At 43.2% G+C, this 27,445-nt stretch overlaps 1 protein-coding gene across 4 annotated transcripts in view; it reads left to right on the forward strand.

Annotated features, from left to right (window-relative positions):
• Positions 1–22,979, forward strand: part of DIAPH2 (diaphanous related formin 2) — a 312,070-nt gene extending 289,091 nt beyond the window's left edge. For all 4 annotated transcript variants that reach the window (XM_053274418.1, XM_053274417.1, XM_053274419.1 and 1 more), the window contains one exon: positions 15,575–22,979. In XM_053274418.1, the coding sequence (XP_053130393.1) occupies positions 15,575–15,639 (65 nt within the window). In that variant the 3' untranslated portion in view covers positions 15,640–22,979. The remainder of the gene's footprint in view (positions 1–15,574) is intronic.
• The last annotated feature ends 4,466 nt before the right edge of the window (positions 22,980–27,445 follow it).

Genomic DNA, 27,445 nt, shown 5'->3' on the forward strand with positions numbered 1-27,445 from the left:
CTCTGAGCTACAGTGCCACCCCCCAGATAGGGGGCTGTGGCCTTTGGCTGTGTACAGAAAGGCACTTCCGAATGAGCCCTGAGCTAGTTATTCACCAAGAGGTATATAGTAACTCCAGGGCTACATTCATCCACACCCTAACTTGATATGTTTGATCTTGTAAATTACTCTTGGTCCATTCCTTTAAAACAAGGAATGGCTTCTCATTTTGTAACTTGTACAGACTTTAGTTACAAATGATTTATAACTGAAGGCCCATACAGTATTTAGCATTTCCTGGTAGGTAGGTAGGTAGGTAGGTAGGTAGGTAGGTGAGGGTGGGGGGAGCCACAGGTAAGTGGCTAGACTGCCTAGCCAGCCTCTGTCAGGATCTGGCCGTATGTGTTAGATGATGGAGTCAATGAGCAGGCACTAATGACTGTTCCTTGCACCAGCCTTTTGTACAACACGGAAGATGCAGTCTCCAGTTTTCTCATCGCATATTCAATTCCACTTAAATATTGCAAACTGCTGAATTGCAAATGTTAGCCTAGGCATGAATAAAAAATGTTGATATTTTATTCTAAAAATAATAATTATGGATAGGCTGTCTTTATTGTATTATTTAAAATATTTCATTTTACATGTAGACTACAGGCTACTGTCAAGTTGCCACTATTTTCTTTTAATGGACCTAAATTGTTTCTGAGACATTAAAAATACAAGAGGGGAGGCTGTTGCAGGGATATGGGGTGGGGGGGTGTATTTGCTTTTGACAGGGACTGTCAGTAATTGTGGGGCTGGAACGAAAAGCACTATAGCCGGTTTCTGTGAAATGCTATAAAAACTCAGAAGAATGCAGCCCAGCTCCCATTAAAACTCTCTCTTTCTCTCCTGCAGAAGAGAGCGATCCTCTTTCCCCCACCTCTGAATTCATGGCTTTCATAGTGCACACTGTATGCAAAGAATAGAACATCTGTGCATGGGCGACTAACTTCTGCTATTTCAACTGCCAACTGCTAAAAGTAATTGAGTTTGAACTGGAACGGGGGGAGGGGAGGCCTCCTGCTGAGGCAAATGCATTTCTACACCCACCTTTAATAAAATATTGTAAGGAATAGCTAGAAAGCCTTCCCAGGGACTTTCATCTAGCAGCACCAGCAGCAGCAGCAGCAGTTCTTTACAAAAAGGAAGAAAAACCTGCAGCCTTGTGAAGGAATCAGTATTGACTCCTGTCAGGCAGTTTTGGATAGGAGGTGAAGAGCCTTCTCTCATGGCTTTCTGTGTGTTTTGTCAAATCTGGTCCTCGCAGCTGAAGTGCGAAGTGAAAGCTGATGTCAGGAAATGCCTTCAAGCGCGAGCGAGTGCTGGTCTCCTGCGACTTTCTCTTTTTAACAAAAAGAGGGAGAGGATCAGATTGGGTTGTGAAATGATGGCCATCTAACTGGACATAAACACATTTATTGCAGGCTCAGCAGCAGTTACATATCATTAGAGAGAGGAGGCCTGGGGAACGGGGCCACCCTCATGTCAGCGGTATTCTTTTCAGGACAAATGCGTCTCGATGAGATGAGACTCGCTTGATGGCGGCTGGTTTTCTTGACATTCAGAACCCATTCTCGTCTGCCTTCACACTCTTGTTGCCTTAAATTTCTTCTTTTAAAAAAAACCAAAACAACGGCTAATGAAAATCAAAGATGGTAATGGTAGGAGCTGCAGAAATTTGGAAACGGTTAGATTTAGAGGATCTCTTTGCTTGTGTTAACATGGCTTAGCAGAGCGGCTTGGGGGACAGGTCCAAAAGGTGAGATTGCTTTACCATCTGTTACACCGTTTTTAGTTAATTATTTAAATAGGAATGAGGCACTTTTGTGTATGAACAAAATATTTGCTGACAGAAGGTTACTTTCCACTGAGAGATGGAATTCTAACACGATACAGCTAGTAAGAGGAAGGGATAAGCTGTGTGCCTGACATTTTGTTGCATGTTTTTTATTGATTTTTTTTTAAAGTGAGACTTGTTTCCTTTCTGAATGCTTTTTGCACTTTTTGCACTTTTTGAATATTTGATATGTTATGAAATAGAAAACTTTGGGGATAATGGCTAAGCGCAATGCATGGGCTATTGCCAAAGGTCTGCATCCTCGTGAATGAGCTGTGTACTATCTAGGCCAGCGAGGGGTTGGGGAAAGTCTTCCCGATGGACCTACTTCAGACTGCCGGTTGGGCAACTGCAGTACAGGGACAGCCCTTTCAGGAGGCAAGAGGAAGCGGTCACCCCAGCACGCCTCCACCTATTACAACAAAATGTCTTCCTCCGGGTGAATAGAGCATCCTCCCACTTCACAGAGCTGCTTTGTCTGGGTTCTACTTTACACAGAAGGTGTCTCTTGGGAATGGGATACTTCCTGACTGTTGCCCTTCAGGAAGACAGTTTCTTGATATTTGTCAGGCAGTGAATGAATTCTCCATCCAGCACCAGGCTGAAGTTCACCTCTTTCTTTTTTGCTTCTTTGGTTCATTGTAATAGTTACGACTGACCTGATTGGACTCATTGCCTTAAAGGTTGTGTTGCTTTGTAACCTGATGCAAATTCTATGTGGCTTATGGTTGTGTGGCTTTTGCTGGCACTGATGCATCACACTCACCACTAAGGGACCATAATTATCCACACATCTCCTCCCCTCCATGCCCTCCCCAAGCCTTTATATTTATTAAGCAATATTCCCAATCCTACTATTCCCAATCCTACTACTACTTGCTGTTCGTACTCACCTCTCTCACAATATTCACCCAACTTTCTTTTTCCCATACACTACACCTCCCACTTATCACCAAAACCCATTCCAAACTTTCCCTTTGCCTTTCTCTTGCCCATGTGTTATTGGATCAAATGCAATGCAATTAGTTCCAGGGATTTGTGATATCACTCTAACCAGGCTTTCAGATGTCCCCAGAACCACTAGAATAGTGAGAACTAAGATATTGATCCTGTTCATTAACCTCCCGGGGTGGGGTGGGGGCGGATATAATGGTTGCTTACTGGTGGGCAGTGTGGTAGTCATGGGAGGCAGAGAAGGAGGTCTCTAGAGTTCTCTCCCCATCCATTGCAGGTCATAGTGGGCTGACAGCAGTCTACCTGAAGCTTGGTAGAGAGCACATTTCAGTATAAACAGAATAAAAATTGCAATGCAGTATAATAGAGTAATTATAATATAATATAATAGAGTAATTGCAGTAAAATTGCAATGCAGTATCATAAATGAACACACAGTGTTCTCATAGACACAACCTGTTTCCAAACTCTGACATATTATAGAAGAAAGAGTTGTGTGTCTATGTGGGGAGTGTTTCTCCAGTGGTGCACTCACGGTTGGCTGTCCCGTTTGGTTTCAAACCTATCAGAAATTCATGTCCTAAATGTTTCACTAGTCAGAATAATTAAGTTGATCAGGTCTGGGAGTGCTAGAAGGAAAATAATGGGGTCATTGAACCATTGAAACTCTAATGGGAACCTGGATTCATTCAAATATCAAATCTAATAATTGCTCTACACCTGTATAGACAATCCCGTTGAGCAAATTCACATTAAAAGGTTTAGTGGAACAATTTCAATACTGTGCTCCAAAGGGATCTAATCTTGGGTTTCCCCCCTCCCCAAACAGCTCCCCCCGACATCAACTTCTGTTTGTGGGAGACGAGAGTCTGCTGCATATTCATGGGATATTCAGTCTTCCTTCATAGATACGTAAACATTAGGAAAAGTGTTTTCATGCATCTCATTATTGCTATGGATTGTTTTTAATCATGCCTTTAGAATAGAAAGCAGGAAGTAGTAGTTGAGAGTGAGTAGTTGGCAACCCGCAAGCCACTGAGTACTCAGTTTATGTTTTAGGAATTTTTGAGGTGTTTAGACTCTTTGGTGTGTAATGAATTCTCATAGGGATTAATTATGAAGAAAGGTTCTTAGACATCAAAGATTCTAAACACTTGAACAGTTCCTAGAACATAAACTGAGTAGTACTCCACTACCTTGTGGGTGGGAGGGGGGGTGTAGTTGGCACATGGCAGTTGGCACTGTCCAAAGACAGTCAAAATGAATAGAAGAAATGAAGGCTTGTAATGAATCCCCCAAATACTTGAAAAATAGTGACCACACATTTTGCTTCATAACTCCCCTTCTACAGGGGCAAGACCTTAGCTTTTAAAAAAAGAAAGAAAGAAAGAAAGCTGGGAATCTAGAGAAAGTGATACAAAGAATATGAATCTCGAATTGATTCAAATAGAATCTGGCGTGATTTTATTTTGACCCAAATCTAGCCAATGGACCACGGGGCTATTTGCTCATCTCCAAAACACCCGAATCAGCTAGATTCAGGTACAAATCGATTTGTACCTGAATCGATCATCCCTATTATCCAGTTGCTCACGTACAAGAAACCAGATTTCTGAACTCTTCCACAAAGAAACAAGCAAAGTATTGTTAGTTAAACACAATGGGAGGTTGGGAACCAAGGCTTAGGTTATAATTTTGTAAGTCTGATCTTGGCTGGGGAATACTGCTGGGGAACATGCAGGGACTTGAGGGTAGCAAGTCAGTACTGATTTTATTTCCTGATCTCATGCATGGCCTATCACAGGGGTAGGCAACCTTGGCTTTCCAGCTGTGGTTGAAGTACAACTCCCATCATCCCCAGCCACAACTGACTTATTGTGACGGCTTTCCGGCCATCCCACCAGCCAGAAACCACGGTGGGGGGAAGTGGGCAGGTGGGAGAGGAAGCGGACCGGCTGGCCCAAATGTGGGGGGGGGGGAGAAGCAGGCGGGGGGAAGTGGCTGGATGGCCAGAAAGCCAGGCGTGCTGGGGCAGGGGAAGCAGCTGCTCTGTGCCCGGCCCAGCTAGTTACCAATAATTTTTCTCCTCTTAATTGCAATAGGTCTCCTTTTCTTTAACCTACGTATTTGCATGTCCACCACTCATGCTCTGGTTAATTATGCCACCAACATCTAAAGTTAGCTATTCTGTATGTCCTTTTGGTCTCTATGGAGTATAGTAACACAGGTCTATTATCTTTGAAATGCTACCCATGGAATTGGACTCCAAAGAGACATTTGGACCCATATGGCATCGATATTGAACTAGGGTTACCTTGATCATGCCTTTAGAGCTTTTGCATTGTACGTGTCTGCACCCTACCCTTGGAGTTTGCTGTTAGGCAGTTTTCAGATTGAGAAATCATAGAACTGGAAGACCTTGGAGATCTTTCTAGTCCAGCTGCCTGCTGCAGTATGGAATCGTAAAATGTTGAAGGTTGAAACAGAGCGTAGAGGCCTTCCATAAAAATCCAAAGTAGGATGCAGAACCTGGCAGTCTCTACAGATTCCAAGCAATATGATCCTCCATTTTGTTTTGCTTTGTTAATAAAATAAAATAAAATTCTAGAACTTGGAGCTGACAGTAAAAACTGTGAAAACTCAAGATACTATTGGATACTTGACTGGGCCATTTCAGACTCACAGGAATATTGTCCACTTCTAATATTTTAAATTCCAATCCTCTTCCTTCTCCTCCAGAAAGGCCCATAAGAAAAGAGACTTTATATATAATGTAATACAGATTTTCTCCCCTCTATTTTCTGTTTTATTTTGCAATGGGAGGACGCGTGGGAATAGAATAAAAAGTCCACCAATCAAGTAAATTAGTGTGAATGACCTTAAACTGCATGGTGCTTTCTGGTTTGGACATGTAGGTGTTAGCCAGATATGTCATTCGCATCCTGCTAATTGGAAGGGGAGGGGAACCCTTCCTGTTAGATTCAACTGATATAGACAGGTGACTCATTGTGCTATTGTAACCAGTGGGGTTTTTTTAAAGGAATATCAATTACTCAAACTAAATAATAGGAATATAAATATGCTCTTAAACTTATAAAATAATAAGAATATAAATGTACTCCTAAACTAGTAGGAGTTGCAAGATGTTGTGACTGAATTCAGACTTCCAGTTATTCTCACCACTCCTCTCCTCCTGATCCAAAATGTCTCTTTATACATCACCCACCTGATGTAGCTGCTTTTCTGCCCCGTCCCTTTTGAGCGTTCTCAGCTGGGAGCTAGAAATCAAAATGAGGCAGGGAGAGTGGCTCTCTCTCTATGCCTCTGCTTGTGTTGGCAAAGAGGCCTATTTTCCTGTGTGATTTTAAAGGCCGATTACCCTTGGAGGAAGAGAGGAAAAAAGATTGATTTGTCTTGTAACCCTTGAGGCAGGCATGTGGTCGTGTTTCAAAATAAGGCTTATCATGGCAACAGTCAACAGAAATAGAAGAGCTTTCAGTCATTTCAAAAGTGCTTCTCCCAGATGGTGGTATTTTCAGAGGGAAGCAAAGTTAAATTTGGAGTATTAAATAGACTGGAAATGTCCAAAGTTTTTCCTTGCAGAAAAATTACCCCAGCTCTAGCATCTTGAATTTCACATGAGAGAGAATGTAAATAGAACTGAGACGGCATCCTTCCATTACAAGAAGTCCCACTGAACTGAGCAGCTGATATCCTGACTAATGAAGCATCAGTGCTTCTGAAGAGTTCCAGACTAATGCTGCACTCTTGGCAGTATGTGGGGGGAGGAATTTCAGCAGCCTCCCCTTCCCCCAGAAGCCCTTCGTGTCACCCCAAAAGATGACCCTGTGGGATGTACAACCTCCAGGGATATATTTTCAGGTGACCTAGAGCACTTCTAAGAGGAAGTTATTGAAATCTGCCCCCATCGCTGAGCCAGCAGTGGAGATGAGTTAGTTGGTGGGTCAGGATGTCCGCTAGTGAGCCTTTACTCTTTATTAAGTATTCATGAGGTCAGGCTGCAAAACTTGCAGATCCTGACTCTTTCTGGGTTTAAGACTATGATGAAGGGTCTTGCAGATTTTCTCTGCCCTTTGAGGCAGAAAGAAACAGCTTCCATGGCAGTTCTTATGGACCCTGTTTCTGGTTTCTCAGCAGTGAAGGACCGAGGAGGGATGCTGCATTTGCGCTGCTCCCGGTGAGCATCTTACATATTCTGGGGCCGACGACAGGCCCCAGGGCTACGTCTTGCTGACTCCTGGCTCAAATCCATCAAGGCCTGTGGCACTGGCATTTTTCCAGGAAAGACATGGCAGCGGAGCATTTAGGGAGTCAGGTAACCGGCCACCTACCGACCTGAAGATAGGAATGGGCCCTATGCTCAAACTAGGAGTCCTTTACACCCATGAAAACTCCCAGGGTTGTTTTTTTCTTAACATGCTTCTGCCACAATTAGTACTTACAATAAAGGTGGCTGAAACGTGTCAAATAGCTATTACAGTACTCTCCACTCCTTCAGCGTATGTTCATACCGATTCATGTTGGTGATACTGAAGACTCAGCTTATTTGCTTATTTAAATTGGCTCGAGGCGGGTTACAAAAGTAAAACAAACACTAGCAAAAAGAGAATAACCATCACATCAAATGCAGTGAAAATTCAGCAGCTACACCTTATTCATAGCATCCGAGGCTGCTTCCGTAACGCACTACAACCTCCCTGAGCTCAACCTTCTAGAATGTGGTGCCCCATAGATTATCACACAAAGTGCATGCTGGGATATTGTGTCGCTTGATCTTTTTCTAAGTTCTGGTTACAAAGGAAACTAATCCCAATAAATGTCACCTTAAGCCGATTCTAAAAGGTTACGTTCAGATTTATTTTGCTGTGCATTTTTGTAGGCCTTATTCAAACTGTTGTACTTTGAAGAAGAAGAAGAAAAAGGTTAATGTTTAAAATACTAATTAGCCAAAAAGAAAGCACACCAGAGCTTGATACCACAAGGTGAATGCTTTCAGAAATCTCTTTTCAGTCTCACAGTCTCTTAGAAATTTAATAAATCAGCAAGATACAATTCTGGGGTCTGTTGTATTGATCTGCAAGTTCAGCGAAGATAATGAGAAAAGTGGTTGCTAGTCCTAAGGAAGAGTATGGATTGCTTCTCTTGGAACACTTGCTTATCTCAGTTTCCCCACAGATGGTCTTAAGACTTGCCAAAGAGCTCAAAGCCGGATGCCCCCTGACTTGCATGGCCGTCTGTCACTGGCTTCCAATCCCCCTCTCCCCTTTAGCTTTTAAAGCTAAAATGCAAGGTGAGGTTTTGACAAAGGAAAGATAAGTGGATGATGAAACTTTTAACCTGTACATCATCTAGATAGTTCTATATTAGGCGGTATATACATTCAATAAATAAATAAATAAAATCATACTGTTGAGAGGGGGCTTTGCTTACCACAGGAACTCCAGAGCTAGAAGATTCCAAGCAATTGGCTGCCCAACCTCTACTTGAAGACCCCCAGTAACAGAGAGGTCATTGTTTTCATTTTTGATCCCAAATATTGAGATCCATCAATGTGGCATGAGCAAAGTGCATCACCGAGTCTTCTCAAGAGACATTTGACTGCTCCAGAGGTTTGCAACATCCAAAATCCTGTATCTGGTTTTGGCAGCTTCTGATGCCCCAGGAAGATAACAGTACAGAGATTGGGGGCCTTCATGGCATTGCTACCTAAAGCCCTGGTGGTTCGTCTTACTGGAAATGCAGCCCATTCAGTAGTACCTAAGAAACACGAACGTTGTGCAGAAGCATCTGCAGTTGCTTCACAAGTGTGTCACTGCATTGACGTCTAAGGCCACTTTGAGAACCGGCTGCCATGATCTGCAACCTCAGGGAGCCATCATGCTGTGCCTCGGAGCTGCTGCGGAGTCCTAGAGCTGTTAAGAACGGGCAGTTGTGCAAGCTCTTTTCAAGTCCTGAACTTGTGAAGCAGTTGCAGATGCTTCCACACCACATTCCTGTTTCCTAAGTAGGAACATAGGAAGCTGCCTTCTACTGAGTGAGACCCTTGGTCCATCCTGCTCCGCATTGTCCGCAGAGACTGGTAGCGGCTTCTCCAAGGCAGGGGTCTCTCTCAGCCCACTCTTGGAGATGCTGCCAGGGAGGGGACTTGGAACCTTCTGCAGGCAAGCCTGCAGGTGCTCCTCCCAGAGTGGTCCCATCCCCTCAGGGGAATCTCTTCCAGTGCTCACACATGTGAGCTACCATTCCAATGCAAAGCAGGGCGGATCCTGCTTCGCAAAGGGGACCATTCCTGCTGGCTCCCACCAGACCAGCTCTCCTCCCTTCAATGGGCTGCATTTCCAGCCCTGCCACCACAGTTTCCCCCACTTGCAGCAACGGGAAACGACTGTGGCAGCGCGGTTTCTGCAGTCCCCCGATCTCTACCGCCTCGGGACTGCCTTCCAACTCTGCAGCAGCCCCCGGGTGCGGGATGACAGTTCTCTACCCCTGCACACCTCGTCAGCCACTCCCTTCTGGTTTTCTACCCACAGCCTGATATCCAGTTCCTCATATTAAATATGAACAGGGAGAAATGTTGTTGTTTTCGTTTAACCATCTCCCCTGCAAAATAAGGCCAACAGCCCAGCCAGCTGGGATTTGCAGGCCCAAGCCAGCTGGCCTAAGGTCTATTCAGATATTTCTCCGGTAGGCTTAGAAACTGGGAGGTGCCACCATTGCTCTCCTGCCCGTCTCTCTTCTGGCTTCTTTGCTTTTTCTTCTCTGGGTCTTAAGCTATTTTAATCCCTTAATAAAGCTTTTAAGCAGAAAATGAAATGCACTCGTGTCTATTCTCTCATCGGCCGTGCTTAGGTTTTGCATTGCTTGTATTGTGCTAAAGTTCCCTGGCATTGTATGAATATTGTCCCTTGAGTCTTTCATAAAAACTAGATGTGTATCTCATTAGGCTTTTTCAGTGAGCAAAGTTTTAAATGAAGGAACAAATAAATATTTGATGCAAATGCTTTCATTGCCTCCCAAAGGTATAGGCCATACAAATGCCTTTACAAGGGTGTTTTTCCCCCATCTTCTCTGCTGTTTCAACAAAAATTACTCTAATAAGGAGGAGCTTTCGCATTGTGTTTATTGCTAAAGGGGCGTAAACTTCGTATTTTATTTGGTCATTTTATGTTCATTCTGCCGGATCTTAGTTTCCTTTGGATATTATTCTGTTGTGTCAGTGTTGGAAATGATTTCTCTATCAGAGTTCTGGGAATTATAGAATCAAAGAATGCACTCTAGATATTTAACATTGTACATTCTTTAAGAAATGTGGGGCCATAAGCCCACATTTGCCATTACTTTCAACTCACAACATTTGGTGGGGGAAATGTCCAAATTTGTTGGAATCTTATATTCGCCTTTCTACAGGAGAGGTAATCACTGTGTTCAGTGCATGTACAATCTGTGTGCAGATCTGCACACACATACAGTTATTCGCATTATGTTGGGTGCCTGTGCCCAGGCTCACTTTTAAGATGAACAAAGTATAGTCATTCACACAAACAGATGCACATGTCTATAGGTGTCCGCACATACATACAGCATAATGCTTGAGAAGGGCTAGAGTGTGGCCACATCCTCCTGGCCATCCTCCTTGCTTGCTTGGCCTGTGCATCAGGTCATTTGACTTCCTCAGCATCTCCACTTTCTAGACTCCAAGAGGGTGGAAAGGGAGTGGAGGGGTAGCCTCAACCGCACTTAGAGTAACCCATGAGTTTGTTTATTGCTACCAGTAACAGGATGTGGTTTGTATTTCTGTTAATATCCAGCTCTCCCCTTTTTTTCCTTTGTTATACCATCAGTCCATGTAACTTAACCTGCTCTGGAAAGGGCAGCACTCCACTTGAAGGATCAGGCATGAAGCATAGGAATATTCCTAGATCTGGTGTATCCTTGGATGGCCAGGTGACATCTCTGGCTGGATGAAATGCAATCCTCATTCATTTTGGTGGAGGTTCTACAGAAGAACTTCCAGGTGAAATGTGCCCTTAGTCTTCAAGGTAGGAACATAGGAAGCTGCCTCAGACTGAGTCAGAACATTGGTCTATCTAGCCCAGTATTGTCTTCACAGACTGGCAGCAGCTTCTCCCAGGTTGCAGGCAGGAATCTCTCTCAGCCCTATCTTGGAGATGCTGCCAGGGAGGGAACTTGGAACCTTCTGCTCTTTCCAGAGCGGCTCCATCCCCTAAGAAGGGGAATCTCTTACTGTGCTCACACTTCTAGTCTCCCATCCATAGGCAGCCAGGGCAGACCCTGCTTAGTTATCCAATATGGTACTTTCTTATGGTGCAGCTAACAAATAAAGTTTGTTATTTTTATTTCTTCCCAACATCTGAACGCACAGCCCTTTCCCTCCTTACAGTTCTCTCAGTTGTTTCTGTTGTATAAGGGTGTGCTGCAAATATGTGCCCCTTTCATTGGCAAAAGTACCAGAGCACCACAAACTCCTACACGTTTTCTTTCTCTTCCTCCTCCTGCTGGAAGTTTTTGTTTCCCCGCTGACTAGAATTCCTTTTAAGGATGTTTTCACAAGGAATATGAAGAACACCTTTTTGTCTCTGGAGCATCACTTCTGAATGTTGTTAATGCAATCCAGAGAGCTCAAAAAGGCCATTTTCAAATCGGATGGCAGTTTCAGGACTCCACTCCATTTGATTTACAGGCATGGAAAATTGAAGCCACATTATGTCTCTTGAGAAATTCCCTTTAGCTTTGATAGCCAAAGAGTGAGATATGCAAGTTCTATAGAAGAACTGACAGAAAGGCAGACTGTTTGGCTATATAGAAAGATGCTGTTGTTTTTAAGTACTGCCATGCGGGAGTCTGAAATTTTTCTGAATTCCTTGGATGGAGCAGTTCTAGCCACATAAATGACCTAAGACTGAGCATCCTACAAGTGGTATCTTTTGCAAAGGAGCAGTTACAGGCGAAGTCAATCTTCCCTTGCAGGCATCCATTCAGCTAGCAATACACCCTGGAGTATTGATGTCTTTTGGCTGTTACAAGAACAACAGTCTTCCCTGACAAAACTTGCAAATGAATGGAGGCAGTTACATTGTATTTACATATCAGATATAATATATTCATTTCATGTTTTTCTTGACATTTTATTACAATGTCAAAATGTGCTCTAAGTGGGTTTTACAATTAACCCCAGCATAGCCTCCCTCCTGTGGCTGCAGTTAGTGTCTACCTTACGTTTCTTTTTGGATTTTAGATTATGAGCCTTTTGGGGACAGGGAGCCATTTTATTTTGTATTTATTTATTTTTCTATTTAAACCGCTTTGGAAACTCTTGTTGAAAAGCAGTATAGAAATAGTAGTAGTAGTACAGTTAAAATGAAAGTATGCATTCAATTCTCTGTGTTGTACTTTGACAATCTTTTTAAAATTCTTCCAAGATTTGTTTTTAAATCCATCCAGAATTGCTGGAATTGCACATCCAATGGCTGTATCTGTCCATGGTCCTGACAGTTTCAGCTAATTGTTTTATCACGAAGGGGATGCTTCCCAAAATGTATTCTACAATAAATTTTAAAATAAATAAGTTTATTTTAAATAAGTAAGAAAACACACTTACTTCCATTTAGGTTATGCAGATCAAAGAAAGAGGAATGCTGGCAAAGACAGAACAGCTTGAGGGCTAGCACACACACTGCTTTGGCATGCAGGAGATATATGTGGCAGGGTCTGCATGCAGACTCTGCAGTGAGAACTGGAGAAGGTGTGTGTGAATATCTACACTAGTAACTCACGCCACCTTCTGCAGTGAAAGTGGGGCATGAGCAGGGCCTACTTGTACAGGCGTTTTAATTTATGTTTCTGCTTGCATGTAAACTCTTTCCTCATGCAAGTATTCACCATGGTTTTGCTTTATTACCTTCACCTCAAATGAAGACACAAAAGAGCATTTATGGAACTGTTATCCTGAGACACGGTAGCTCTCAAAAAAAATCAGAGTAACTCAAATTTCAGGTTAATTGCTGAGCCTGTAAGGCAGCTTCGGCTTCTGCTTTAGTGTTGTCTGAACTGGAGAGGAAGCCATAAATCCCACAGCTTTAGGATCATCGATGGGTTGCAAAGCGGATTTGCTGCTTAGAGTTTTTTTCACAAGATCTCTGTTGCCACTTGAATGCCCTCCTTAAAAATATGAGTTGCATGGACCTATTACTTTAAGATAGGCCTGCTCAATTTTGCCCCCCCCCCAGCTCTTTTTGGACTACAACTCCCATAACACCCAGCCACAGTGGCCAATAGCCAGGGGTTATCAGAATTGTAGGCCAACATCTGCAGGAGGGCTGAAGTTGGGAAGCCCTGCTTTAAGAGGATCCTTCCCAACAATTATCAGTATAACTGATGGTCAGTGCTCCATACAACTCCTTCCCACATGCCACATATATTTTCCCCAACACATATTTATTATCTGGGGATGCTTCTGTTTGCAACTTCATAGTTTGAGAAGCTAATCTTAACTCTCATTTGGTACTGCTAAGCCATTCCTTCTGTGCGATTACTGTTTCTAGGGACAACAAATGTCACTATTTTCATGTGAGTGACTACTTGCTTTTCATTTCAATTCCCTGCTTAGCTGCAAACAGTTGTATCCGCTACAACAGATAAAAGTGGGTATGCCAGATAAGTCTTTTCTAAACAACCTGCACTCTATTGCATACTGACAGCAAGTGCTTGCTGTACTCCCAGGATAGCCAGCCTCAAGACAGCATAAATCAGCGGAAACTCCAGGAGAGTTTCAGTACCCTTGAGACATTCATCTTGCTTTGCACCCTCAGCCTCTACAACATTTCCCCAGAATGGAAAGAAACAGGAGACAGATTTGTTGAGCACAAAACACCATCCTTTCTTTAGTTCTGGAGTCAATATAATTTCTAAATTGCAAGTACTGAAACCTGTTCACTCATTGGATTATTAACTATTTCCTTCATCTCTTCTAGCATCAGAGACGTAATATCCTATGCTTTTATGCTTACACCAAACTGTATCCTTACTAAGAGATCATCGGCTGACTTCTAAACTAAATCACTTCTGAGTAGTCCTACTGAAATTATGTAGTCCTTTAGAGTAATGCCTGAATAGAAATATTCAGTTAGTCAGTCTAGGCGTTGGTCACTGAAAAGCAAGATAATGTAATAATGAAATGCAAGGAATCAACATTTGCCTACATCTGTTCCAAATAGAGATGGACCTCGTTATTTGCGGGGGTTCTGTTCCTCACTTACGACCGGGAATAATGAAACCGTGAATAATGAGGCATTGAGAATTAAGGATTTAGGTTCCAGAGCCTGGAAAGTGATCTATAAAATCACCAAAAAAGCAAGGAAAAAAAGGAGTAATAAGCACAGCACTGTACCTTGCCACCTCAGATCTTACATTCTCCCACTCTCTAGCTCCTCCAGTATTGCATAAAGTAAAGTTGTGCCATAGAGTCAGTGTCAACTCCTGGTGACCACAGAGCCCTGTGGTTTTCTATGGTAGAATACAAGAGGGGTTTACCATTGCCTCCTCCCAGTATGAGATGATGATGCCTTTCAGCACCTCGCTATATCGCTGCTGCCCAATATCGGTGTTTCCCATATTCTGGGAAACATCTGGGAAATTTCCCATATTCTGGGAAATATTGGTGTTTCCCATATTCTAGGAAACATACCAGCGGGGATTCAAACCAGCAACCTCTTGCTCACTAGGGCAACCTCTTGCTCGCTATTTCCATGCTGCACCATTAGGTGCCTTTCAGTAATGTATACTGTAATCATGAAGTGTCCTTACTCCAAATATGAAGTTGCAACTGTGCCGAGCTGTACCTGTATACAAGTGTTGAACTTGTATACAGTGTTGTATACAAGTACCTGTATACAAGTGTTGTATGTGAATAGGGCTTCTGTTTGCTTCTGTTCCGGATGAAGCAAGTTAATTGAGCAAGTGTTGTTATGACTGCATTTATTGGTCAGGCAGGTTTCTGAACAAGTTTCAAGTGGGGTTTTGTTTTTGCTTTACTTTTTCAGCCAGTGTTTACTTTTAAATTTTTTGCTTTGGGGTTTTAGCCCTAGTTGGGTTATTACTTCAGCCTTTTTATTGCGACCAATACTGCTACTTACTAAAGCTGCTGTTAATATTGCTTACCCGGAGGATGTGTGGGAAATGGCTGATTTACTTGTACTAAATTGAAGATCTTATCTCCACAATGTAGGTAGTAGAAGGTGGGGGGGAGAGAAAGAGAGAGAGAGAGCATGTCTATGTGCACACTTATAGAGAAGGGTCTGTATCTCATCAGTTTCTGCCCATGTGAACCCTTCCCAAATCAAATCAAAAAGATGGCATACTTTTCTCCTTCCTAACACTACTGAGCTCAGAGGATTCTTTATATACTAACACTCCCCACCCCCCAAACCAGCATTTTAGCCACCATCCGCTATTTCCAGAGGGCATCCAGCAGAACTCTTCCCAGTGCTTTCGTCCCCCCAGCTCCTCTGATCAGAAAAGTAATTTATTGCTGATTGCAGAACTCTTGAACTCCGCCTGGCAGCTGCCCTCTGAAAGTTCTCTGCTCCATCCTTGTAATTTATTTATGTATTCATTTGAAATTATCTTCAGGACTGCTTGAAAACCTCTCAACATTGCAATATCCGTGTTCTAAAACATAATGCTGTTTTGTTTTTACCCACTTTCCTCTTCGTGTTCCAGATAATAGACGAGCACCTTTGGAACGGTCTCGCTCCCGTCACAATGGAACTATCACCGCAGTATGAGTCTCCCTATGCCAAAGAACTGGAGTGTTTTTATTCACTTTAGATGGAGCCGTGGTGGAAAAAGCTGAATATGTGGAAAGCAACGACGATTGGAAATGAATTGTAAATGAACTCCAGGGAATAACAACCAGAAGAATAAATATGTATTTTTACAAAGGCTATTGTGCAAAAAATATCAACTTACTGTACATTACTAACGCAATTCTCCAGAGCTGTAAGCAGTGTTAAAATATAAAGTTCTGTCTCTTCTTCCTTAGTATTCCTTGCAGCGGTTAAGCCAGCAATTAAGGCCACTACCTACTATGTTTTGGAGCCGCTTCCATTCATCTTAGTGGGGATGGCACCCTTGATGGCCCTAAATGTGGGGAAAGTGGTGTATTCGTTAAGGGGGAGAAAGGTTGGAATTTGCTGCGAAAAGTGAGCAGTGTCAAAACATCAGGTCAACTAAAGAAGACCAGAGTTTACTTGTAGTTCCTATTTTGACATGAAAGCGAGGGGGGGAAGAAAAAATTGCATATTAATGAATTCTGATGTGAGCTGATAAAGCACACATCATAAGAGACCTTTGTTGTAAGCTTGAAAAAGCACTATACAGCCCCCATCAATTTCCTTAGAATCTTATCTCAAGTTTTAAGCATGATGGATTCAGCTATTTTGGTTGCAGTAAAACTTTATCACAAATCTACAGCCTCAGTGGTAGGAAGATATATAGCTTATCACTGCTTTTTAAAAAAATCTTTTAAAAAAAGAATGAAACATAGGATTGTACCAAAGTTAAACCATATCACTTGCAGAATATGTTTTTAACTATATTGAAAGATGTATTTTCTAATTGTGCACATATATAAACTTTATACAGATATTTTTGAGGAAATATTCTTTCTTGTCCTATTTTGATGGTTCCAAAATTCCTTTGCCTTTGTTTCAGCTTTCATAGACTTAATCTGCAAAAATGAAGGCTCTCCAGGATTAGGTTCTTGAAGTACACTCACACACACTCTAGAAAAGCTGCAGGAGACCAGATCAAAATGATTTCGAGCTGTGGGCTGAAATGGATAGTCACGCACCCATGCTTCTGCAACATTCTCTCTCTCTCTCTCTCTCTCTGTCACATCACTCCAATATTTCATTTGGCCACTTTGGCCCATATCAGTTTTTGATCAGGCAGAAGGCAGCCACTGCTCATGCCGTGTGTGCCACAGCACACTCTAAAACGTGTTCCTCCCATGCTCCCAGAAAATATTCAGCAACACTGCCGCAGCTTTTCTAATATGTATGTGACATGTATTTCACGGGGGGTGGGTGTCTATTTCTGAGGATGAAATACTCCCTTTCCCCCTCTGCTGATGATTAGAGAGGCACACTTGGATGTGCCAAATACCTGACAGCAGTTATTCCCACCCGCTGCTTACAGGGACCACGTTAGTGGCTAGTGGAGAGAGTACCGAATGCCCTGCGCCAGATGAGTCTATAGAAGGGCCTCCTTTCAGGTCAGTGGGGGAATCAAAACTCAGGCAAGTCATCAACACATCCCACAATCCATTGTGCAGTTTTCTTACTTAGCAAGGTGTTTCTTAACCACTACGTACGATATGCAGCCAGCACGGGCCAGAGTCCTCATGGCAACCTAATTCCCCAAGGAAACTGGCTTCCATTATGCACATTTCTGTGCCCCTCAATTCGATTGCACAACAGGAGAGCCACAGCCGAGGCTTCCTTCCCCAGGCCAAGGCAAGGTGAGCTAATTACACGGCATCACTTTCTTCCTCCAAGTTGCTCAGGATGGCATATGTGAGGTTCATCCTCACTAGGGCCCCCGGTGATAGGTTCAGCAGGGAGTGCAAGTGGCCCAAGCTCCCTTCCTGCAAAGCAAAAAGTTTAGCCCAAATGGCCTGGTCTGAAGCTCTAGTCACTATGCCACTATACTTTTCCAGTGCAAAGTCATTTCTGGGGTGGGGAAGGGGAAATCTAGTGTTATATAAACAGGGAAGAAATTAAATCATTTCTCCCATATGCACATTAAAAAGCAGTGCCCACATATTCTTGTGCTTAACTACATAGTATCTGATTAGCAGTTCTTGGTGGATAGGGACTCCTTTCATATGTACTATTAATTGTGTTCTGTTTTCTTTGCATCGGTCCCAAGAGAACCAGCCTACTTGATTATTTGTGTAGGCAGTGAGGTTTGAGTTCAGAATCTTCATCCTGGATCTCCCAAAGCCCTATCCAGATACAAGATGTTAGAAATTATCTGGCTGGGCTTGAGCGACATACACACAAACTCAGATTTATTGGCAGGGGGCGGGGAGTTTGAGGGCTATCTCATAATCCTAGTGAAGGAGAAAAACCTCAAGGTAATTTGAAAAGGGCCCATGTTGTTTGTCAGTATAAGAGAGAGAGATGTGCACGAACGGCTCATTCACAGGCTTGCAGGGCGCGAGAGTGGTTCCTTTAAGGAGCCGATAAGGAGCTCCTCACCTGCTTTTCCTCTCCCTGCTGCTCATTTCCCAGAGGAAGCACCAAACTGGCTCGTGCACGTCTCTAGTATAGACACATGAGGCCAACCCACCAAGGTTCGTCTTTGGCACTGCTACAGATCCCTTTTTCTAACAAATTTAGAATTTTTGTTGTTGTTGTTTTTTAATGCCCTACAATTACCTCCCACTCTAGCAGAATGTATTACTAGGCATGAGATGCTCCATAGTTTGTTTTTTAAAAGCCCATCCTCTTTTTCTAACTCAAGTGAAGCCAAAACATGACTCCTTTGGATAAATGTCTATTTTCTAATGTATAGTATTTTGAAACAATGTACTGAAACTCAGAGATAATGTAAGTAACATACTAGAATTTCAGCCAAAATGTTAAAGCAGTCAGAGTATCTGGGAACATAACCTCTTCACACACCTCAGATTTTTTTTTTCCTTTTTACTGTAACTTTAATTATTATGACTGTAACATTTTTCATTTCCTGACATTATGTTTTTGAACAGCCTGGTAGTTGGCAACTGGAGACCTTAAGGAACCAGATTTTGGCAAAGAGCAAATCCCAAAAGAACCCTAAAGGTTTTCTTGTATTTGTTTCACTACCCAGTCGTTTTATTCCACGTGTGAAAGATTTTCCTAATTTAATGGACATGTATCTTAACAAAGCAAAACACACACACAAAGGTAGAAGAACTATGTAAATACAGGGTGCTTGTATTTGTAAAGTCTGAAAAATATTTTCTGAATTTTATGTTGGAACACAGAATCTTTTGATAGCTTTTCATTATTCTTGAAAATGCAGATTTTAAAAACAACACCTTGCTTGTGATATTGGTATGAATTCCTCACTTAGCATTTGTTTGCCGGGTGACCTAGCATGGGGGTGGTCTTCAGGTCAGAGCACCCTTTTCAGAGCTGCACTTGCCTTATTTTCTAATACTGAATGGGGGGAAATTGAAGAAATATATATTCAGTTTATATATTGGTATTCAAAGGAATCTCTCCACCCAGCCCCTTTGCTTTGGAGCTTGGTGAACAATCCTCAAGTTATTTGCAAAAAGGAAATCACGGGAACTTCTTGCAATTATTTAAACACCACATAGGAATGTAACACTTGCTTATTTAAACAGAAAATATGTATTCCATACAGCAGAACATCAATGTACATTCACATTTTAAATTTAAAGATTATAATGTTTCGATGTTTTGCAATTTATGTTTCATGAAAGTGTTTTAAGAACACTTTAAAAAACTTTTATATGGAATGGAGTTAAATTCTGGTATTTTATATTATTGCAGAGAGGAATCTATTTAGTAGAAATATTCAGATTGTCAGGAAGGTTTTGCTGAATGCTAGTCATTACTTAGACACAAATCCTGCTCCTTGCTCCAAAAAAATTGCCACGCATGCCATGAAATATATAATAGGCTGTGATTCTGCAAACATCCTTCACTGCTGAGCAATCTCGTAAATGCTGACCTGATCTCTTCAGTGATATATAAGGTCTGAAGGGACCCCTGCAGAAATAAAGCCCGTTTAGTCAAAGCTACTTATTATTACAAAAATTTAAACCACTATGAAGAATTTCTAAACAAGCCACTTGAAAAAGCAAGCCCTAAAATGGTATTTGCTTAGCTTGGATCTGTATATATTTGTGTAGATCCTGGTGAAACTTGCACATGCCTTCTACTGACCACTATTTTCTCAGTGTTAGAGAAATACACACAAAAGTATATGCTTAATTACTTAGCCTTTACACCTGCATACATAAGTCTATTTACTACCTCAGAGTGCAGCTTAGCTACATGCAGATTCCTTCCTCCTCTTCCTCTCCCCTCCCCCACAGAATATGGCTGGATGAAAACATAGGACCAAAGAAGATGAAATGGTGGAGATCCATGCTCAGATGTTCTTTCTATTTTAACTTCTTTTATGACTCTCCAACATCTCATTTAGTTTAGGTCTCAAGAACGTAAAGGTGTCTTTGGGATTACAGCCTCACTTTAACCTTGACCTAAGTTTGATCATTGGCTCATTCAATTGCTTCATGCAATTAGCAGTGAGTTCAGAAGACAGTGGCCGACATGATGCGCAGCCTACCAGCGACATTGCCAACCATGCTGGGGCTGCTGTGGATTCACAAGGCAATTCCGATGCTGTTGAGAATGAATGGTTGCCCAGTGATTGATAGAACTGGTATTCCCATTTGCCGCAGAGGGAACAACTGTGGTATTGCTGCTTGCACAACCACTAATGTTCACTGCAGCATCAAGGCGGCCTTATAATTCCACAGCAGCCCTGAAACAATTTGCAGCATAGCCTGTTCGTTGCACATCATGGTGGCCACTTTTTCCAGCTTTGGGAACCCTCCCAACAGTCAGCCAGTGTGTACCCTCCTGAACATCCACAATGAATCACAGGCTTCAGTGCCTCTCACCTGCTACCACCTGGCAGGCATGTTTTCCAGCAGATTGCGCCATTTGCTCCAGCCACACTCCATGATTTCTTGGCTCACACATTAAAAGAATACACTCAAGGATAACTACACAGAGACACATACAACTGCAAGAAGTCCAAATCAGCTTTGGGTTGCGTTTCAGGGTTAGGTTTCATGACACAATTTAAACAGCAAGTTTACACAGCAGTAGAATCAGAGAATCCCGGTTTTAGTGGAAATTTGTATATTCCCTATAATTCACCAAGGTAAATGTCATTGTCAGATCAAATGTTCCACTGTTCTCCCATAGTCCACCACTTTGGAGAGAGTCAGAGAGCCCTAAGAAAGCATCAGCAAGCACTCCAAAAGGACCAGACTAGAGCCAATTCAAACATGCAGGAAGGCACATAGCATCGTCCTTTTCCAGGCCTAGGCAAGCGTGTCCAAATTGGTTCTGTGGCTGATCAAGTTTAAGATATTTGCTGCTCTCATCCAGTGCTGTTACAGGTACAAAAAACTCCATTGCCCTCCCATCTGCATGGGGGTTATTTTAGCCATGGTGCAGGCTGGCTAACAGCTCTCTTAGGCTGCTTGCAGGGTAGGGTTATTTTAACTAAAGGGCTGCTTGCAATTATCTTGGTTAACATGAAGATACATGGTACTCCTATAACACCTCCTACAGTAAAGATCTAAAGGTGTTGATTGTTGGGAGGGGGAGCAGACGGTTTATTTAAATTTTAAATTGTACTTTAAATAAAATGCTATGCTAATATCTACTTAATTATGGAAGGATGGAATCTGTTGATAACTGCACAAGTTATCACATATCACAAGTGTACCATGTCTTTACAAAGTAGGAGAGAAAAAACCAAACAGAAGAGGTACCTGACATCAATTCTCATATCCCTTAAGCAAGAAACCGGCCTCATTTGTGCTTTGATCTGAGCACTGTTGTGAAGCTGAAATGCCCAGCCTCTTGTCAGGAAGTCGTTAATTATATAGGCACTGTAGAGACTTCTCTCCACCTCTCCTCCCATGTGGCATGGTGCCACCCATGTGTCCGGTGGATTCAAGGAAGTCCTACTGCATGAAATATCCACTTGCAGGCCCTTATAAAGACAAATTATGCCCTCAGCTGTCAGTCACTCTCCCCCTTGCTGAACCAGAAGCTAAATCATTTGCAGCCCTAGAGGCTAGGCCTCACTCTCTTAATCCAGATTAGTAAACACCACCACACATTGTCCGGAACACACCATCGCTAGTAGCCTTTGGGGCCGTCCTGTGCCCATGAACATGGGTTGAAGGAGAGAAAATGGAGCCTGCCAGCTCACTGACTGTCATACAGAAGAAACTGATGTGTGCTAAGGTATGTGTGCCTGGTACGTGTGCACTTTGTATAGTGTACAGAGAGACTGATCACTGTGTTTGGACTCTGTAACAAGTCTACCAGCCCATGCTGTGTGCTGGCAGCAAGTTTACACACTGGTCTGTTTCCCATTATGATCAATCGTTCTGGATGATCAGTTGTGGAGTGAACCTCACTTTCCAGCGACTTCTTGGGTCACCCTCCACTGTAGAAGGCAAGGGTGGCTCAAGTAAAGTCCCCCCGCCCCCACCACCAACACACACACTTCTTCTGGGATGTTGAACAGGGCAGCCTAAAGACCATGAATGTCTGAAAGCATTTTTAGTCTTCTGAGATACTTGAATTCCTCCAGATCGAAAAGAAATATTCTATATTGTAAAACCAACCTACAAAATGTCCACTGCCCCTTTTCAGAGATATGCCTGGGCCATAAGACGCTTTCTGAGACCCCAGCTCTCTTCATTCCAGCTTCCCATCAGATATTTAAGCTGCAATGCAGTGCAAATTGTGTCCCATTGATTTCCATGAAGGTTAGCCACCTAGCTAGGCTGGATAGCAGTCTTACAGACTTCAGATTCAGATGTCAGAAATGCAAAACTACAGGTTTAAAACCTTTCTGTATAATGCCAACATTCCTTATCTGCAAATTAAAACCAATTTTGGTGATTTCAGAACTTGGTGATCAACTGATTCCAAACTTTGTTAAAAAAAATAAATATGGGTGTGTTTTGTTTTTGTTTTTTTGCTTTGAATTATCTTGTGTCGTTGCTTATGTTTATTTAATACCTCTTGAACACCATCACTTTGAAGTACTTCTGTGCTACAAAGTCGTTTTTATGCCGGGGGCGGGAGGGATATTTGTTTTATTTTGTTTTTTACTCCGAAGTGTCAAATATATTTGTGGGCAGGGGGATGCCTGCTGTATGGCTTTTTTTTTTTTTTTTAATGAGAGATTATATTCTTTTTAAACTCTGTCAATTCCTGGTGGTACAAGTTAAAAATGTATCAATATAATGCAGTCGTTCAGCACATTAAAACAAGTCTCTGATTTATTTCAAAGATATTGAGTCACATTAAGGCATTTGTGGTCAACATAGTAAATCAGCTAGACAAAAACACCGTTTGGAAATTCACTGCACTTTAAATTAATAAATGGAACTGGTCGACATTCCAATGGGAAACATTTTTGTCAGGGCTGGGCCCAATGTTTAAGCTCACCTAGTGGCTTCCCAGTCCACCTTGAAGAATTAAAGGCAGCCACTAAACAATGAGTTTCAGGGGGAGCACTGTCTCCCAAGAAGTTGACAAGTTGACATTCCCTGCAAGACCTAGAATCTTCCCACAACTGAGCACACACACAACCCCAGCTATTATCAGTGTTAGCTGGAAGAGGACAGAGCTTGCCTTTGCTTAAATCAGGCATCCCCAAATCTCTCCCTTCTGATTCCTAGAACGCTAGCTGGTTGCAAGACACCAGGGTTGTCCTCACAATTGGAGCTAGGGTAGGAGGAGCCTCCTGCCCTAGTTGGGGGGCTCAGCATGCTCTCGATCTTGGATTGGATAAAGGCAGGGTTGGGGGCAGAGAGCTTGCTCATATGTCAAGCTCCAGCTGGGCAGGAGGAGCATGCCCAACCCAGGTTCCATCCCCAGCTTTGGAATGAGGTCGGAGAGAAAACCCTCCCACCCAGCTGAGGTTTGACAGTCGAGCACGCTCCCTGCCTGCAGCTGTGCTTTTCTCTAACACACAAGCAGATATTGAGCACGCACACAGGCTTCTTTTACCCCTAATAATAATTTGATTGTTTGATTATATTTGTACACTGCCCCAAACCCCAAATATTTGTACACTGCCCCAAACCCCAGGTTTACAATAATAATGATAACAGGTCTCGTAGCTCTCTAGTTGCTGACCAGACCCTCCTTGCCTCCCATCCGCCTGCTCTTCTGCTCTTGCCCTCAATCCTGGGCTTCCCTGCTCAGCACTTACAATGGGTGCCTTGCACCAAAACTAGAGCCAGCTTTATCACCCAGTCACGTGTGGTGGTTGCTGAAGCCAGACAAGCACAAGGATAGGTGCAATGTTGAAGGACCTTGCAAGGGAAGGACTCCACCACGGCTGTGTTCTGTGCAACACATCGCATATGGCTGGTGCTTTAGCACATATTGACTGACCTCCTCGTGGCACCCATAAATGGCAGCGGCTAGAGACTGCCACCTAGAAAAGGGTGCTTCCTGTGCTGAAATAATGGCCAAGAAGTCTAACATTGTGCAGCTCACTACAACACACACATTGGAGCTGGCCTTGAAGATCCCTTTTTTGTTCACTCAACAGTTGTGAAATCTGACACTTTGTCTTGCCAGGAGACCTACAAGATAGCGTCTATGAAATCTTTCAAGTTGCTTGATATGCCTGCAGTAATCTGCCCATACTTCACACCCATGGAAAAGTGATGATCAGTTTTGTTGACAGTTGGATGGTGTGCGAGTGGAGTGCCCTTGTGGCAAAATATTTCAAAAGCCTGGCTTTCTCTTTGTATTCTTTTGATGCATCTTGTTCCAAAGGGCTGTCACTGGAGATGGTCCTGCCAAGGCTGATAACCCCAAATTAATGCTCTTCAGCTCTGAACGGGCCCATGATAACAATGAGCTTAGCACTAGCAGTGGATGAGGCCCAACTGGAGAACGACATGGGTAATAGCGCAATTTATTTGCTAGAATCTGGTCAGGGACAAATGTGTGTCAGTTCCTTAAAGTGACATAGAAAACCTGCAGATAAACCCTCACACAAGTTATTGAAGGAATTAAGAACTGTTTTGCTGGATTAGAAGAACGAACTTGCTGGATCTGGCCCAAGGCCTATCTAGTCCAGGGTCCCGTTTCACGCAGTGGCCCACCAGATGCTGCTGGGAAGCCTACAAGCAGGAGATTGAAGGCATGCCCCCTACCTTGCTGTTGATAAAGCAGCCCTATAAGAACTATATATTTCAGAGCAAAATTATGAGTTGACTGTTGCTTCAGAAGGGTCAACTCTTCACTCTGTCCACCAACTGGAATAATGATTTGACCCAACACACTAGCAGAAAGCCACTTAAAGAATGGCTGCTTCTGACAGTTTGAAATTTTATGAACAAAATGACCCACCTCACCCAATCTAGGGCATCCCTCCATTTTTGCAAGCTCTTTTCAAAATCTTTGTATGGCCCACTAGAGATTAGGGCTGTTCTCATGACAACCACTTGTCTGCAAGCTGGGCATGGAGGCGGGCACCAGCAGCAAGCCCTGAACACATACCCAGCTCTAGAGTGAGGGTGGAGGGAAACTCCCCACACCTCCCCACACACACACACAGATCCCACTCCTCTCGCCTCCATACCTAGCTCACAGGCAAACATTTCCCCCTCCTACCTTGCTTGCAGAATTCTCACAATGGCCACTGGGGAGCATGCACAGCTCCTAAACAAGGATTTCTACCCTAGTGACCTTTTTGAGGACAGCCCAGTTATATGCCACAGCTCCAATACTCCTCCTTGTCCATGTTTCTCCTGCTGTAGTGCCCCCGATACACTGTGGCTCTGCTTTGTAAGGCATTTTCCACTCGAGCTTGTCCCAAGTTCACCAAAGAGCACCAGGTCATTTTCTCCTCCTGCTGACTCTTCTTTACATCTAAGCCAGTTTTTCACATCATCGCTGGGGGCTTTGTACATACATAAGGCATCCAAAGAATTCAAAGCGGCTTTCTGATGGGAAATGAGTTCCCCTTATTGAGATTCTCCAGTGAGAGCTGCAAAGATGAAAAGTACCTCGTTTCAAATGAGAACCACCTCAAATGAGATGTCTGAAGCTTTAAGGGCTGGCACTCCCCATTTTGCAAAAAAAATATTTTTGTCCCAGCAGTGGGTCTTTTTTGCAAGCCTGTGTCTCTTTACAGAACAAAGTAATAGATTTGGGGCAAATGTAGGCCATGGTCAACTGAGCTGCACAGCTCCCATTAACAACAGGCCTAATTGCTAAGCGACAGAAGTGTCCTGTGGCGAGCAGAACGCACCAAAATGAATTGTTAATGTAACATGCAAAAATTGCCAGTCAGGTTGAAAATTGCAGCCCTTGTAATTACCAGTTTTGTTTCCATGTTTCAAAGAGGCTGGCGAAGAATTGGCCCTTTGGATGAGCTGTCTGCGCAATCCAAGTTCCTTCCCACCCGATCCCCTGGGCAACACACTGGCCAGTTTCGGTCATTAGGCAGGATGCATAACTATTTTCATCCTCACAATGCGACTCATTTGAGCACAGTTGCCAGCCCTCAAACAAACCAAAAAGGGAGAAACTGGTAAGAGGAATGCCTTTCAGGAGGAATTTGTTAAAAAGCGGCTGGCCTCTCCTTCCGATTTGCATTTGCAATGAAAATACCTCCAAGGATCCTATTGCTGTATTAATCCACATCCGATGTATAAGCTCTCCAGAGATACAATCCGCGCCTGAACTAGCTACTCTGTGCAGCCATAATGCCTTTTATATTGATTGACTCATCTCCTTGCTCCTTGGAAACAGCAGACCGTCTTGAAGAGCGGTAGCAGCTGCTGGGATGTGATTTCTCCGTGATGGAGTGAAGCTTATTCAGCAATCTTGCAATGATTAAGGCAATAAGGGTAATTTATTGCCTCTTCCGCCTTAGCAATACCTCAAGCCAAAACACAAACCCACCGTTAGGAAAAACAAGAGCCGGTGAGAAGACTCGGTGAATACGGAAGGGCACCAAGTCTGTTGTTACTGGCAGGCAAGGAAAGAGGCGGTCAATATGTAATTTATGGGAAAGCGTTAGTAAGTATGAAGCTGGAAATGCCTATGTGTGTGTTGAACATTCCAAGCCAACCTCTTTGCTTGAGGGGAGGGGACGTCGCTCTGTGGCTGAGCCCCTGCTTTGCATCCCTGGCACCTGCAGGCCACTGGAAAGAGCTCTGTCCAGTCTGCCTTCTAACAGGGACCCCCAGATGTGGTTGACTACAGCTCCCAGAATCCCCAAGCAAAAGCCATTGCAGCTGGGGATTCTGGGAGTTGTAGTCTGCAACATGGCTCTGCCTGAGTCTTGGAGAGTTGCTGCCAGGCAGTGTAGATAAAACTACTCTGGTAGGTGAACCAAAAGGCCAACTCAGTAAGGCAACTTCAGATGCACAGGGCCTGTAATTTTATATCATGGGAGCTCATTGTCCCATAACAATAATCACCAAGTAGTACTTCAAAAGCCACACATAGCTACTGAACATTTCAGGACAGAGATTTGCCACCGTCTCCTTTCCTCTCCCAGCCACAGGCTAAAGAAACAAAACTAAGTGATGGCAGGAGCATAGCCTATGGGTCTTCATCACAGCAAATCCTCTCGGGTCATGGCTCAAGCAGAGAGGAGAGGATTGAGTGTGGCGGTGGAGGCAGAAGCAAAAGCAGACCGGTCCTCTCAGCTCAAGGAAATGTGTCTTCAATGAAGTAAGACGTTGGCGCCACAGATTTACTCCAACATTACCCA

The sequence above is a fragment of the Hemicordylus capensis genome, chromosome 11 (assembly GCF_027244095.1).
Source record: "Hemicordylus capensis ecotype Gifberg chromosome 11, rHemCap1.1.pri, whole genome shotgun sequence".
NCBI lineage: Eukaryota > Metazoa > Chordata > Lepidosauria > Squamata > Cordylidae > Hemicordylus > Hemicordylus capensis.